This window comes from Phalaenopsis equestris, unplaced genomic scaffold (assembly GCF_001263595.1).
Source record: "Phalaenopsis equestris unplaced genomic scaffold, ASM126359v1 Scaffold000174, whole genome shotgun sequence".
NCBI lineage: Eukaryota > Viridiplantae > Streptophyta > Magnoliopsida > Asparagales > Orchidaceae > Phalaenopsis > Phalaenopsis equestris.
The window spans coordinates 1,415,851-1,432,020 of record NW_018164616.1 but is presented as its reverse complement, the minus strand read 5'-3'; the positions used below and the strand labels follow the sequence as shown (position 1 = coordinate 1,432,020).

The following is a 16,170-nucleotide window of genomic DNA, read 5'->3' as shown; positions in this document are numbered from 1 at the left end:
CGCTGGTTCGGTGCGGGTGGGGCCGCTGGTGGGGGCGGTGTTCGAGGTAAGGGGGGTTGGTGTGGGAGCAATGGTGAGAGTGCTTGTCAAAGTTGGTCAGCCTATCCTGACGTTCTTCTTCATCAGATAGCGCTGTGCTCCACGCTCCCCTGATAGAGGCAGGGGCGGGTGCGTAAGTGGGTGCAGAGGTGGAGGCCGAGGCGGTAATGGAAGTGAGTGTACAAGGTGGGGTTGGGGGTGGTTGCAGAGATGAGAGTGGCAGCTTAGTTAGGGGTTGGAGGTAACGATTGGGGTGGTGGTCTTAGTATGAGCGAGGAGGGAGTGGGAGCGGGGAAGGGTGTCAAAGTCGGGTGGCCTGTCCCGACGTTCTTCTTCGTTAGATAGCGCTGTGCTCCACGACCCCCTTCCCCTTCCACCCCCAGCGAGGAGGGGACCGTCCCTGCCTCTAGTCGACATCTATAACAGGGAGATTAAATTTTATTATTTAGTGCTCATAACACATACTATGTAATAAAACAAAAACAGAACAATACATAATAAACATAAAACACATAAGTATGCAGTAGACATGCAGACAAAACTATAAAGTGCAAGGTATAACTACTAAAACCAAAACACAAAACTATGTAATAAACTGAAATATGAAATTTAATGAAAGGCACAATAATCTTGCTCAGCATCGCCTAAAGAGTGACTGAAGGATGTAACCATGATCTCTTCTTATAAAGCATCACCAAAGTCATATTTATCACCAAGATTAATTTCTTCGTATTAGCCACTAGCAACCTCTAGATTGAGCTCTTCATCAATTGTATCAAGTGGAAAACATAAAACTATCATTACACTTTCTTGATGGGCTAGTTTAATATTTTTTTAAATATTATTGGTGACTCGGTTCACTCAAAATGACAATCGTCCAATTAGTGTTATCTTTTTTTTTTATGTGGATACTCGAAGTTGACTTCTTTGCCCAATTATGAGTGAAACCAAATTCGGGTGGATGATGTGATGAAAGGTAAGGGCATGCAATAATCTTTGGAATGTCACTAACAATTTGCATTATATATTTCCCATACATTCTTGGAGGCAGCGAGGAATTCTCAATTTTATTTCTTCTGAATGCATTCATGTTCCTCCTGAGGGATGTTCAACATCAGAAATACACATGATAGTCAAACCATGAATTCTTCTTGTCACGTTGAAGCATGAATGACTTGGATGAAATCAAGCAATATGGGCAGGCTAACTTTCCCGTGGTGGTTTTCCATAACATTCCATACATAGGAAAAATCACTTATTGTCCATATTAATATTGCTTTCATCAAGAAATTGTGTTTTCTAGAGATGTTGTACATCAAGACACATATTTTCCAAAGAATATGCACTCATCTATTAAAGATTGTAAATATACATCAATCTTCCCTTTAAGGCTACCAAGACTAGGTATAATCAATGTCAGGAAGAAGAAAGGGAGTGTCATGCACGCCTTAGGTGACATATTGTATGACGTAACAATCACCGTCCAATAAGAGTAAGATGATGCGGTATGACCGTACAGTGTGAAGCTGACAGAGCATAAACCTAGTCAGACGTTATGTACCTCTGCAACGAACTAAGAATATGAGCGATTAAAAGATTTCCAGGCATCCCCATCAGTTGGATGACTAATTGAGTTATTTTATTCTAATCTACTATGATGTCACGTCATATGTGGAGAAATACACATAGAATTGTGTAGCTTTTGTAGACGTTAAATAAGTGATAGATAAAATAGCCGCTTGAATGAAACTTCTTTCTGACTTTTACTTTTTATGCTCCAAGGTTTGAATCTAGGAGAATTAAAAATCTACATTGAATCTTTATCGCTCTACCCTTGTGATATAGCATACATTCTTTTACACAACAATCAACTTTTTCTGCTTTAAGCCCCAACTTGAGTCCAACTTTTTCATCATGTATAAATCTTTAGGGACTAAATTTTCAGGTGGATTAGTTTCTTTGGCAGGCCTGCAAACTGATTGAAGCACTCTCATGGCATGTTGAACTATGTTTTGATTTTCTGATATTCTAAGCATGACATATAACTCAAAATGAGATGTGCAGCCATCCCACAATGGTTTGCGAGCAACATTCAATAAATCACAAAGCCTGTGAGCCTCGGGATTTGGTGCCTCTTTCTACTGAACTTGTCTTGCATAATGTTGACTTATTCCATCGAAGATCACTCTTCAAATCTGCTTGAGTCAAATCCATGTGGAGAATCATAAATTGTCGAATAAGCGAAGCCGAATGTTGTAGTATCAACCTCCCAATGTGAAGTTCAAATCTAGTAATATGGCTGAAATCCCCAACGGTATAAATCATATTTCACTTCATCAGGTATTTATATGCTCGAATTCTGTGTGTGGAACATGGATACCGAAAACTACCCTCAAATAAGTAAACTGACAGTTGAGAAGCAGCTATCACAAATTCTTTGACACCATTCAATAACTCCTGGGTTATCCCTTTTCTAACCAGATAAAGTCTGTTATGCAATCATGATCTCGATGTACGAATATCCATGTATACCTTCAAACATGAGAATAATTAACACATTATATTCATTGTATTTAATTATTTTAGTAGATCTACTGACCAATTGATAACAAAAGGAGATGAAACCTGACAATAATCAACACATTTTAAAATGAGTGAAGTTTTAGATAGCATTGAAGTCAGAATGTTAACAGTCTGCTGAGGATGTTAGGGCTGTCGAAGACCGATTATTGATGAACATTTATCCATCTGCATAATTTTTTCATATTTTCTCCACAGTGTAAAACCACTTATCCACCCATGTATCCTCGTCTCAACAACTCTTATTATACCAATTTCGCATGATTTTTTGAAAGTCGATGCTTATGTTTATGATTGGCTCTTCACTTGGAGACAAAATATGATAGAAATATATCTGTTCGAAGGCTTGTGTAGCTACAAAGACATATAATATTTGAGGGTCATCCTAATAGATTGAGAATCAATGTTCGACCAATAATGATCTTCGACTAAACTAACATTACTAAAATGTCAAACAAGCTTACTTGTAGTAGACCTAATTTTTAGATATAATATTATCTGTTACCGTAGCTACACCAAACCTTACACGAGTTTATCTCTTTCGTATTGTATTTTTCAAATGGAATGTCAATTACAACACTAAGCATACTCGTTGCCGCAAACCCCATACATGATTAACTGTACACCTGAAAATATGTTATTTGAATGAGATATTTCATAAGATCTAAGAGTTCTCACTACATCCTCAAGTGTGGAGTCTCATTTCCACAGTTAGAATGAAAATTCACGTTGAAATCTATTTTGTCAGTTCCAAAATGAAAATCCACTTTGAAATCTAATTTTCATTGCCAAAATGTGAATTACGACAATGGAATTTAGATTTGGATGTGAATTTCCATCTTAGAACTGAAAATTTAGATTTCAAAATAAATTCACCATCACTACTAATGATTTAATCTCGAGCAAAGCTGAGATCAACTCAAAATAGACTCAAAATAAATTAGATCTAAAATTTTAACTCATTGTTTGATTCATTTATTTTGATCTATTCTAAATTTGTTCTAGATCTTCAAATAAATTTTGTAGCAATAAACAACTCAATTCACAACCTTCTATTATAAATTTGTTGGGACTATTTGGGGCAGCTATAGCTTATTAAAAAGCTGTCGTGCAATAGCTGTGGTAGAGAGTTGCTGTGGAGAAGCTGACTGACTTATTTGTTTATTGTAATTTTGAAACAGTTGTATTGCAGCTGTTTTTGAACAAATGACATTTTTGCCCTTGTACCGTAGTGTTGTTTATTTCAGAACTCATCGTGCTAGCATATTTCTTACTTGAAAGTAAATATCTAGTTTGAATGTTACGACATAAAAACATACTCCTCACAATAAGAGTGAGCAGCACAATAATCAAAATTTTAAAAATAATTATTAAAATAATAATTAATAATATGATAATACTACTTTTAAAATGAAGTTGGTTGATGTCACAAGATAATCCGTTCTCCAATGAAACTCTCTATACATGATCACTATCGACGGTGGAATCCTCAAACTAATTCGCCCACCTAAAAAAGTCAATTTTTTGTTCTTCTCATTGGACATTTATAAAGCTGTCTCTCATAACTATTTGGTTATCGCGAAGTAAGCACATAACATTGTAGTCCACAATTGCAGTACAATGCTCTGCAACTGCCATAAATTTATCATCAGTGGCCGCGAAGCAATAGTAACAACCCATCGAACGCAGTAGCCGCAAATCACAAATAGCAACCACCCCTTCATAAAACCTTCATATGTTGTATAAAAAAAAAGAAAAAAAAACTTGTTTTGTTGAATTCCACATATCCCTGCATGTCACCAGCAACCCTCGTCTAACCCTGTGGTCAACAACCCAAAACGAACCAGAAACCACAAGTCCTAAAAAAGAAAAATGCACTTCATATATGAATCAGAAACCATAAAGAACAAAATGCCACTTTGACCTAAATAATTTTCAAATTTCACATAAAAAGGATATGCAAGTGTTTTTATCTCCCTCTCTTCAATTTCTCCATAGAGAAAACACTAAACCAAAAAACAACATGCTAATAACTACAATGAACCAAAAACCACAAAGAGTAAAGAGCAAAAACCATGAATACCTATATGCTTCCAATTTTCTTAATAAAGTTGATATGCCATCTGGTGTTTTCTCATCACTATATTCTCAATTTCTTTATAGAGCAAAGTCGTAAATTGCGCAAAACTAAGTCACACACTGCAAATACAAAGCAAAGCCATTTCTTAGAAAACAAGATTATTGTGGAAAAATCATAAAATCCATTTCTCGGCAAGCAAAGCCACAAACCTCAAAGATCAAGCCACGAACACCAACCACAAACCGCAAGGGGGGAAATAACATAAGAGCAAAAGGGGAGGTTGCAGAAACCAGAGGACATAAAAAAAAAACAAAAATACAGAGTATTCTCAACGGTTCTCTCACGGCAAGAGGTGAAACTGCTAGGGTAGGTGCAAGGAAAGGAAGCGGGACAAAAACTGAATCAACGCAAATGCTATAAGGTGGGGTAACCCAATAAAAAAATAGTGATCAAACGTGACCCGTGTGGCCGAACCTGCAAGCTCATTTTTAAATTTTTTTCCAATTAAGCTGCCCCGAAAGAGGATTTTCGTTTTTCACTCCACATTCCGGTTAACGACGGCCCACGACACCTGCTCCAGATGTTTTTCTCCTTTTCTTCTAGGGTTCAGTGGAAAAATTAGGGCTCCTTCCTTCTAGGGTTTACCTGCATAATTTCACCTACTTAGTGTGTTATTCGTTCAATTTAAACTCTTAAAATGTTCTCCAAGAGGAGAGACTACCCTCTCTCTGCTGCCATGATCTATAGCCAGGATAGGTGATGTCCCATGCCTGGATCGTTCTGGAGCAGCTCGAATCTATCGAAGCCATGGTGATGCTCGCGGCTCTATTCACTTTATAACGATTCGTACTCTAGTTCCACGGGAGAATGAGTCAGCTTCGGCATGCGAGTTTGAGAGATTTAGTTTAACCTAGGGATATATTTTTTCCAAATAAATCAGATATTTTGCTTAGATCTACCGTGTTGTTAACATCGAGGAAGTTTATGATGTGGAAGGAGCGGAGAAAGAATAGAAGGATGTGCCATATATATTATTGTTTTTCAGAAATACTTTTTTAGTTCTCAGTATTCTCAATTTCCATGCAGTCGACATCTAAGAAGTTGATTACGAGGGAGGAGTGGGAGAAGAAGCTTAGGGATGTGAAGATCAGGAAGGAGGATATGAACAAGCTGGTGATGAACTTTCTTGTGACGGAAGGCTATGTGGAGGCTGCTGAGAAATTTAGAATCGAATCTGGCACTGAACGTATTATGAATTTATGTTTTTGTCTTGTTCTTTGAACCAGCTTCACCATCATGCATTTAAGGATATATCACAGTTCTTAGTTTATTTGGTGTTATGCAGCGGAGATTAACCTTGCTACAATTGCTGACCGCATGGCTGTCAAAAAGGCAGTTCAGTCTGGTAATGTGCAGGATGCTATCGAGAAGGTTAATGACTTGAATCCTGAGGTAAATAAATCTTTGATAGTTTCGATGATTTACTTCACTTTAACATTCATGAGATGAATAGCCTTTTGGACAATATAAACTCTTTCTCGGTAAACCTCGTCTAAAGGTAGCCTTTTTATTTCTTCCTTTGGTGAAGGTAATGTCTCTGTCTGAACCTTGCCTGGAAATTTGGAATTTTGCACGTTTAAGCTAAAGACTACTGCATATTATATGCATTTTGCATGTAAAGCTAATGATATATCTAAGCAATGTTGGATAGGTGTGATCCAGGTTTTTTGAATTGACAATGTAAGACCACTTTAGAACTATGATCAAATTTTAGTTGCGGAAGGTAAAACCTGTAGTTTCTTGGGACCTAGATTTCAAAGGTCTAAAGATAAATATAAAATTTTTGGAATGCTGATTAATGCATCATACACAATTTCACAAAGTCCATAAAATGGTTGGATTGCTGTATCTCATGAAATGACCACATGCACTGGCAAAGAGTTTCTTAAATGAGTGGTAAGTTTCCTTTTGTGTATGCGTGTTTACTTTGCTTTTTTTTTAATTTTTTTTAATAAATTAGGCATCTAATATATATTACACCTGCTTGCTTGAAACAATGAGAATGCAAACTAACATTTTATTTGATAATTAATCTTAATTTGGTAAAGAAAGAATGTCATTTAGAGTGTTCCTTGGAATTGGTTTTTTTCCCATTACACATGCCATCTCTTTAATTATTTTATATGGTTTATCTTTTATTTGTACATTTTTATTTTATTTTATTGGCATGACATGTATGCCTATTATCTATCAGGTTAATGTCATTGAGAATTTGGTGAAAAGTGTTATGTAGGAAACTGATAGTTGTATATGTGTTGCTTGCATGTTGACATTTCTTGTGTTTGAATGTGTGCATATATCGAATATATAAATTATGACGAGTGTACAACAATAATAAGAATTCATTCCATTGAGTGTCATGTTTTCATTTAAATTTAATAAATTAAGATCATTTTTTATACAACATGCCCAAGTTTTTTTAGGTCTACCTCTACTTTTCTTAACATAAGTCAAATTCAAAACATCTACTCTCCTAATAGGATCATCAGATTATTGACGTTTAATATGACCAAACCATCTAAACTCTCTCTAATATTGTTTTTCCACTGGAGCTATACCAGCTCTTTCATGGATATATTCGTTTTCGCATTTTGTCTCCAAGTGTAAAGTCACTCATCCACCTATGCACTCACATCTCAACAACTAGTTTTATGCTTCTCTTTTATGGGCAAGTCTAAGAAATACCTTTCTATCACACGATAGACCCGATGCATTCCTCCACTTTAACAATCCAACTTGAATTTTACTAATAACACTCCCATCCATATCACCATCACTTTGAACAATAGAGCCAAGATATCTAAAATTTTCTCTCCTTTTAATGATTTGATTAATCATTGTTACAGTTCCTTTACTAAATCTACCTCTAAACTTATATTCCATGCATTTAATTTTAAATCCACCCAAACAAAGGCATTTAGAATCTAACGTTGATCTCCATAATTCAAGCTTTTCTTGAACTCTTTCTCTAGTCATATCCATAAGAAGGATATCATCAACGAAAAACATACGCCAATATACATCCTTCTTTAAATGTACGGTAAGAGCATCCATAACTAAAACAAAAAGATGCGGGCTTAAAGTCGATCTCTAATATAATCCAACTTGGTCAATCCTCTTTTTGTTTGAACACAAGTAACAGTCTTGGTCAATCCTCTTTTTGTTCGAACACAAGTAACAACTTTAGTATACGTATCTTTAATGACTTGAATATAAGTCATATCAACACCTTTCTTTTCTAGAACTCTCCAAAGAACTTCTTTTGGAACCTTATCATAAGTTTTTTCTAAATCAACAAAAATCATATGTAGAGCATCCGTTCACTATGCTTTTCTATCAAACCTCTTAATAAATGTATAGCTTTCATAGTAGACTTGCTCGATATAAATCCGAATTAACCTTGAGAAATTTTTGTATCATATGATAGTTTTCTCATATTTTATCCATTTTTCATTTATCTTATTTTTTTGTTCTTTCAAGAAAAAAAAAGAAGTCATCTAAACATTTACTATTTTGCTAATATTTTCTCTCTTAAGGATATAACTTCTTTTTTTACATGGTTTTATTTTACTGTTTTATGGATACGAATACCTAGTAAACATCTTAAAAATTGTAAATATAATCTAACATGATGGATAAATCATGACTTCTTTTCAAGGATTAACACTTGATGCACATTTTTTAATTAATTATGATTGCTAAAGGGTTTGATATTTATCCATCCACTCCCCTTTACCCTCTAAACTATATTCTTGACTTACCTTTTTGTTGTATGCTTGACATTTGCTATTTTGGTTGAACTATTCAATGCATAAATTAAGTGGTTGGATGAAGGATGGCTTTTGAAGGTTTAAGTTGTGGCTGAAAGATGTTTTGTATAAGGTTATATTGTTTCAATTATTTTAGAGATTTTTTATACAAGATTATATGGTTTCAATTAATTTATTCATATCAAAGATTAACACTCAGTCATGCCAGTTTCCATGTTGCTCGAAACTACTTTCTACTCTCGTTGCTTCACATTTTTTCCCCTAATTTTACTTTTGACTGGCTTATACGATTTAATGAACTTATATGATATCAATGTGAAATTTATATGATAATTTTAAATATTCATGACCTTTGGTGCACATTTTTTGACTTATTAAAGCAGTAATATGTTCTATTTAATTTGTTGTTAACAATGTTATATTACCTAAGGATATGTTTCTATTGAACTATTGAATTTTAAATAAATTATTTTACATTTTAAAGCTTCATTTTCACTTTGTTTTAAATAATGAGCTATGTGCTACAACTCCGTTAGATCTTTGTACTATGGCGTGCTATTTGCTATTGATAAATATAGGTTGTTGACATAACATTGACCATCAATCCTTTTTTTAATTGGTTATAAACATGCTTACAAATTGTATTAGATAATGTACATGACTGCATATCTTTTATATATAACTATGTTTTAATTGGTAGGTCCCCAATCAAAGTAACCGGGCAATAAAAGTAGTGGTTGATGTTTTAGATTCGACTTATGTTAAGAAAGTTAGAGGTAGACCTAAAAAGACCTGGGCATGTTGTATAAAATTGATCTTAATTTATTAAAATTAAATTCATGTTGTATAAAAATTGATCTTAATTTATTAAAATTAATTGAAAAAATGACACTCAATAGGACAATGGAGAAAAATGATTCATGTTGCTGACCCCACTTAGTGGGATAAAGGTTTGTTTTTGTTGTAATGTTTTAATTGGTGGGACCTCAATCGAAGTAACTGAAAATTATGAACAATAGAGAAAATTCTTGTAAGATAGCGGCGTAGGACTATTAATACAAATGTTTAGTATATGATATGAGGTTTCGACATGTATGATATTAGTAATTATCTATTAATTTTTCTCTTTTTTTTTAATGAAAGTGAAGAAATTGAACCTTGGGGCCCATTTCTAGGCTGAAGGATATGCATGAGAGATTTCAAGGTTTGTAGAGATTGAAAAGAGCTGAAAATGAAAACTGATGTAGGGTCTTAGAGCAATTTCATTTGAATGCAAAGTCATTTATGTGAACATGATTGCTTTTTTATAGATAGAAACTTATTTTAAATTTTTTATTGATTGAAACTAGGGCATGGGGACCAATTATAGTCTTAGAAATGACTAGGCACGATGCTAGTCAAATTAGGATGTGAAAAGGCAAATTAGATCAAATTTAGGGCTAAAAAAAATTAGTTATAAGAAAATCAAAGGCCCCAACCACAACTAAAGATACTAATAAACTAGAAATTTCTTGTGCAACTCTTCAAATAAGATATTAACAAGGAATCATATACAATTCAATCCACAAACTTCCAGCAGAAGTCCATCAGATTTATGATGGAGCAGGTTAATTTGGACCCATAATGGGCAAGTGGAAGCGAAATGAGTAGACCAGATGAAAGACGATTGTAGGGATTCTATCCTGCTTTTATTTTATTTTATTTTTTTCGGGCAGTTTGAGAAACCGTTTTTTTTTTCTTTTCCCCTTCTGTCTGGGCAAGCATGTAATTTCAGGTTGTAGTACCTTGAAATTCCGCACTTACAATTCTTTATTGATATCTAATTTAATTGTAGATTTTTTGAGCAGATTTTGGATACCAATCCACATTTATATTTCCATCTACAACAACAAAGACTGATAGAATTGATACGATATGGAAAAGTAGAAGAGGCTCTTGAGTTTGCTCAGGAAGAGCTTGCGCCAAGAGGGGAGGAAAATGTACGGCCTTTTATTTCATATTAATCTTTTATATCCACTTTTTATATGTATCTCACATTTGGTTCATGCAAAAGGATGTTTTATCTCTTTTTTGAACTGCTCCACAGCAGTTAGATGACCTTTTCTTCGACAGATTCCATTGTGATCATATACATAAGTTTGTAACGTTGAAGCAATGCTTTAATTGGGCTAAAATATTGATAAAGGGCATTTTATTTCCTTTTTTTTTTTTTTCAATTTCAGCAAAACTTTTTGGAGGAGCTAGAGAGGACGGTTGCTCTGCTTGCATTTGAGGATGTAAAGAACTGTCCATTTGGTGAACTTTTGGACTTGTCCCAAAGGCTGAAAACTGCAAGTGAGGTGAATGCTGCTATATTGACAAGTCAGAACCATGAGAAAGGTAGGTAGAAATTAATATCCAGTCTCCTATAGCACCGCCTCAACTCTTTTCTAGATCCTCCACACTCCTCCCTCCACTCAACATATTCCCATACCCTGTTCTGAGACTGTGTGATCTGATATGGTGTTATTTTTATTCTGTATCTAAAGCCTGCTTGATTTTTCAATGCTCAACTTGATCTTCATGTTATCACATTTATATGTTTCATTTCTACGTTCATATTATATTACGAATTCTTCAGTTCTATAGGGACACACCTTGTAAAAACTTAAAAACGTCTCTTTTTGTTCTGCTTTGATAGCTGCTTACTTCTCTATTGATCAATATGGATTTTCATGTTTGTCTTTTGCCCTGTTCGGCATATTTATCACATATGCTTAATCTTTATCTGAAAAAATGGAATAATGTTCTTTTTAGTTATTTGGGAAAATTATATCATTTTCTTGTCATTTTTGTTCATTCTTCAGAAAATTATACCAATTTATGCAAATAAATTTGCATGATATATATAGCACTTCATGCAACACTTGAACGAATAGAGAATGATAATGCAAATTTTTTCGCCCCTTCTATGTGTGAGCTTTTTCCTTTTGCGGGATAGAAGGAAACGTTGGCTCTGTTCTTGATCCAATTTTGTGCAGATTTAGATGATTTTAGTGTTATTAGAAATTTAAAATCATTGCTACAAGATAGTCATTTCAATGAGAAATTTGTATCACTAGGATTTTTCTTGGTTTCTAAAATAATTTTTATGCTAAAATAGGTAGTTTCGTTCCATTTGAGTTCATTTAATGTTTTGAGATGCATGCGATATGTTAAACACTTGTCTTCATTAGATGAAAATTTCTAATACCCCAATAATGCTAAATCTTCTTTGGGCTATAATTTCGAGTTATTTACTCCACCTTACTTCTAATGATAGACAATATTCCTTCATTCTTATTTTAATATGTTTAATACCAATAATATTTTTTTTAAATTATCACCAAAATAATCCTTATCATATTTGATCATATCCATTCTAAAATATCAATGAAAATAATATGTAGATCCTTTCATTGCTCTTTTCCAGTTGCTTTAGTACAAACCTTTGCATTATTTTTAGTTTTTTAGCATAAATCCAAACTTATACTTTGATATTGATTTAAGTTATTAAAACTATGCTCCAGCTCCTTTTTGAGGACCTTTATTATACGACCCATACATTTTATTTTTTTATATTCTTTACTCCACCTTACTTCCTTCACACTTATTTTAATATATTTAATTTACCAATAATATATATATTTTTTTAAATTCGTCACCAAATTAAGCCTTCTCTTATTGGATCATATCCCTTATAAAATATCATTGAAAATAATATGCAAATCCTTTCATTGTTTTTTTCCAGTTGCTTTATGTTGACCTCATTTTCGGGTGAGCTATTCACTTCTCTCCTTAGAGCTTATGGTCTAACTTTAGGCTTCCCTTGTTTGACCCTCCTTCCCTTGTTTGACCCTCCCTAGAGGACTAGTACCAGACCCACACCATTTAGAAAATTCGAGCCACCTCGTCACTTTTTTGAGTCTCGCATGGGCGGTACCAAATTCTCGACATTTTGTTGAGATGGTTAAAACTGACATATGAGACTCGTGTTGGGTTCCTACATTAATAGGAGCAGCCCCTAGGAAAACCTCTTGCGATTCAAATTCTCACTAACACTGCATTTTGTGGACGCATCGCACCACACACGATTTTGACTTGAATTGATCTGTCTGTCGGCAAACTCTTCCGGACGACCCCAGATGACGAAACAAACCACACAGATGCGTCTGGGACGTCAACTTTAGCTAGGAATGACACCCATGTCACTATGGTTCCGCGCGCGAGCAATCAACACGAAAATCGATGCAAGTTTTTTTTCTTAATTAACGGGGCGCGGGCCCGGGCTCAACCCAGGTTCAACTCAAGTTCGACTCGGGTTCGATTCGGGCTAGACACAGGCTGAACATGAGCTCGATTATTTCAAATTTCAAAATTTGAATTTCAAATCAACCATTTAATTTCACATTAATTAAATTTAATTGAAGAATATCATTTGCCAAATAAAATTCCTCGGAAACAAATTAATTCCTTGCCCAACGCAAGCGTAATGGGTATTTGGAATTCGCAGGATACAAATCCCGCTCGTCTCTTCCTCGCCAGACATTCGGCTCCCGCTCCTCCGCTCGATCCCATTCCCCCTCTGCGATCCAAATTCGACTACTCCCCAGCTCGACTCCCGCCCCCTCACGCAGAAAGAAGCTCCGCTTGCCTGCTTCGCCTCCCTCAGAGATCGCAACGCTCTCCTCTCTTCGCGACCCCCTCTTCTTTCCCGTTCGCGACCCAATCGAAAGCCCTAGCCGCTCCCTTTCGCCGATGCCGTCCTAGCCGCTCACTTTCGCCGGCGCCGACCTAGCCGCCCTAGCCGCTCATGTCGCCGACCTAGTCTGCTCGCAGCCTCCTCCGGTCTTGGTTGCGCTCGGTTCACCACCGGTAAGGTAAAGGTAAGCTTCCTCCTCCCTTCTGACTATATAAACCCCTTTTGAGGGAGGGATGAGGTTGTTGAAATTTTGGAGAAGGTTTGTGTGTTGTTGCCGAGGCCTTGCTGCTTCGTCCGTGGCTTGTTGTTTCGTCTAGTTCTCTATAGTTCGAAGCCCTCTTCCTCCTTTCTTCATGAATTTGGGAAGTAAGAATTTTACTGTTTTTCTCTTTGATTTATTTGTGAAATACTTCATGCAGTAAGAAGTGCTTTGGTATTCTTGATTTAATTTGGAAGAAACGTCTCCTCTTATCTTCTGGGATCTGATTTATTGACTTAATATTTGGATGGTGGTATAGGCTTTAGATTTGTAAATATATAAGAATTATGTGGTATGCGTGTAAATTGTCCTTAATTTGTTTCATCGCTAGCTTTGTGTATTTTATTGGAATGGGTACTTTTGATATTTGGATTTATCAAGATACATATGGCATTGTCTGTAGGAGAAATTTAATTTCTTTGCAGAAATTCATGAGGGTTGGAATGCTTACTGTTGAGTAGGCTTGGAGTAAGCTTTAGTTTTGTTTGCTCGTCTTACTTGGAGAAAGTTTCTGATTCCCTGATACATTGCTTTTATTTGAATTCTACGTAACTTGTATTTCTTTAGCCCTCTTCTGTTTCATAGCATATTTGGAGCACTAATGACTTGTTTCTCTTTCATTTTCGAGAGGAATTCACTGAGGCATAAAGATAAATTTGATAGAAGAAGTCTTCGTTCATCATCTTGAGCTTAGTTGGTTATGATAGCTTCTTCATGCTTAGCAATTTTTGAACTAGAGAATTTTAAGTTACAGATCTTGGATTTGGGGATGAACATAGCTTTTCTTTTTTTTTTATATACTTCTCTGAATATGGATGCTTTGCCACAAAAGCCGCATTATATAAGCTTTATCAATGGAGAGAGTAAAAAAAAAGCTGCAGCAATTGTATGTTAAATGCTTAATCTCTCTTAATCACCATAGACCATACTCTCTTAAAAATGTCATTAAAGCATGATGGAGTGGCCATTCAAGTATCTCGATAATCTGAAAGTTTTCTTTGGTGTTCAATTTGTAAAAGTCTGCAAGCTTTGGGTTTCAATTTGTAAAAATCTGCAAGCTTTGGTGTTTGATTTGTAAAAATCTGCAAGCTTTATTGTTTAATTTGTAAAAATCTGCAAGTTTTGGTGTTCTATTGGTAAAAATTTGAAACTTTAATGCGTTCGCGATACTTTGGGCCTCCAATAAAAAAAGGGGAATGTATATTGGAAATGAAATGAGGAAAGTTTACATGCACGCCACACAATTCTTATATTCACAATTCTTATATTCCACACAATTCTTATATTTTCTGCATGTCCAAAACTTAAACCTTACATCTACACTATCCTTATTTTCATGTTAAATTCTCTGTTTCTTAACATGAATGACATCTTTTCATGCTTGAATTTATTCACTTCATTGGGGGCTGTTATACTTGCAGTTTGGAGCCTTTAAAAACACTGGTTTTTGTTTTTTTGTTGGGGGGTGAGGGTGGGGGGCTCGATGCTTTTACTGTTTTGAGGATTTTCTATAATTGCTGCTTGGGACATTTAAATGACTGTTTGGAGCACTAAGCTGCTGTTTTGGCTTAGAAGTGTTGTCTAGTCCTGCAGGTGGCTGTTTGGAACTAATTAAGTGCTGTAGGATGCTGTTTGGAGCTAATTAAGTGTTGTCTGGTGCTGTAGTTGGCTGTTTGAAGCTAATTAAGTGTGGTATAGGGCTGTAAGCTGCTGTTTGGATTTATTGAGAGCTGTTTGGAGTTCCTAGTTGCTGCCCGAAGCCGTAGGAGATCGTAGGATCACCGTGCAAGCTTGCTAGTTGCTGCCCGGAGCTGTAGGAGGTCTTAGGATCACCGTGTGTGCTTGCTAGTTGCTGCCCGGAGCCGTAGGAGATTGTAGGATCACCGTGTAAGCTTGCTAGTTGCTGCTCGGAGCCATAGGAGCTTGCTAGTTGCTGCCTGGAGCCATATGAGGTCGTAGGATCACTATGTGAGCTTGCCAGTTGCTGCCCGGAGCCGTAGGAAGTCGTGGGATCACCGTTTAAGCTTGCTAGTTGCTGCTCGGAGCCGTAGGATGTCGTAGGATCACCATGTAAGCTTGCTAGTTGCTGCTCGGAGCCGTAGGATGTCGTAGGATCACCGTTTAAGCTTGCTAGTTGCTGCCCGGAGCAATAGGATATCGTAGGTTCACCGTGTGAGCTTGCTAGTTGCTGCCTGGAGTCGTAGGAGGTCGTAGGATCACCGTGTAAGCTTGCTAGTTCCTGCCCTGAGCCGTAGGAAGCCTTAAGATCATCTGCTTGGTGTTCCTAATTGCTGTTACAACTTGTTTTGCTAATTTTTACATTAGAATTACTGTTTTCTCCCCTTTATTGTAAATTTATTTAAATTCCCTGCAAATTATATTATGTTTTATGAGCTAATCATGTATCGAGAACAACAATATTAGATACGTCAGGTGCGCCTTAATGTATCATGCATACCTGGTTGAGACAACATTTTCAAAACAAAATAATTTTCAAAAATTAAACAACATTTTCAAAACAAAATAATTTTCAAAAATTAAACAAAAACAACAAAACAAAACAAAAACATAACACATAAACAAAAACAACAAAACAAAACAAAAACATAACACAATTTTAAATTTATGGGAGTCCCCCTCGGATGAGGTAACCCACGGCCGC

General features: G+C 35.7%; 1 protein-coding gene across 5 annotated transcripts in view; it reads left to right on the top strand.

Moving 5' to 3' along the window:
• The first annotated feature begins 4,995 nt into the window (after positions 1–4,995).
• The window catches only part of LOC110022218 (glucose-induced degradation protein 8 homolog), an 18,473-nt gene continuing 7,298 nt past the window's right edge, over positions 4,996–16,170 (top strand). For 2 of the 5 annotated variants that reach the window (XM_020721045.1, XM_020721046.1), the window contains exons 1-5: positions 5,198–5,509; positions 5,786–5,945; positions 6,045–6,151; positions 10,377–10,508; positions 10,752–10,908. In XM_020721045.1, the coding sequence (XP_020576704.1) occupies positions 5,459–5,509; positions 5,786–5,945; positions 6,045–6,151; positions 10,377–10,508; positions 10,752–10,908 (607 nt within the window). In that variant the 5' untranslated portion in view covers positions 5,198–5,458. Of the gene's footprint in view, positions 5,121–5,197; positions 5,510–5,785; positions 5,946–6,025; positions 6,152–10,376; positions 10,509–10,751; positions 10,909–16,170 lie in introns of those variants that run through there. The other 3 variants (XM_020721047.1, XM_020721048.1, XM_020721043.1) reach the window with 3 other exon arrangements.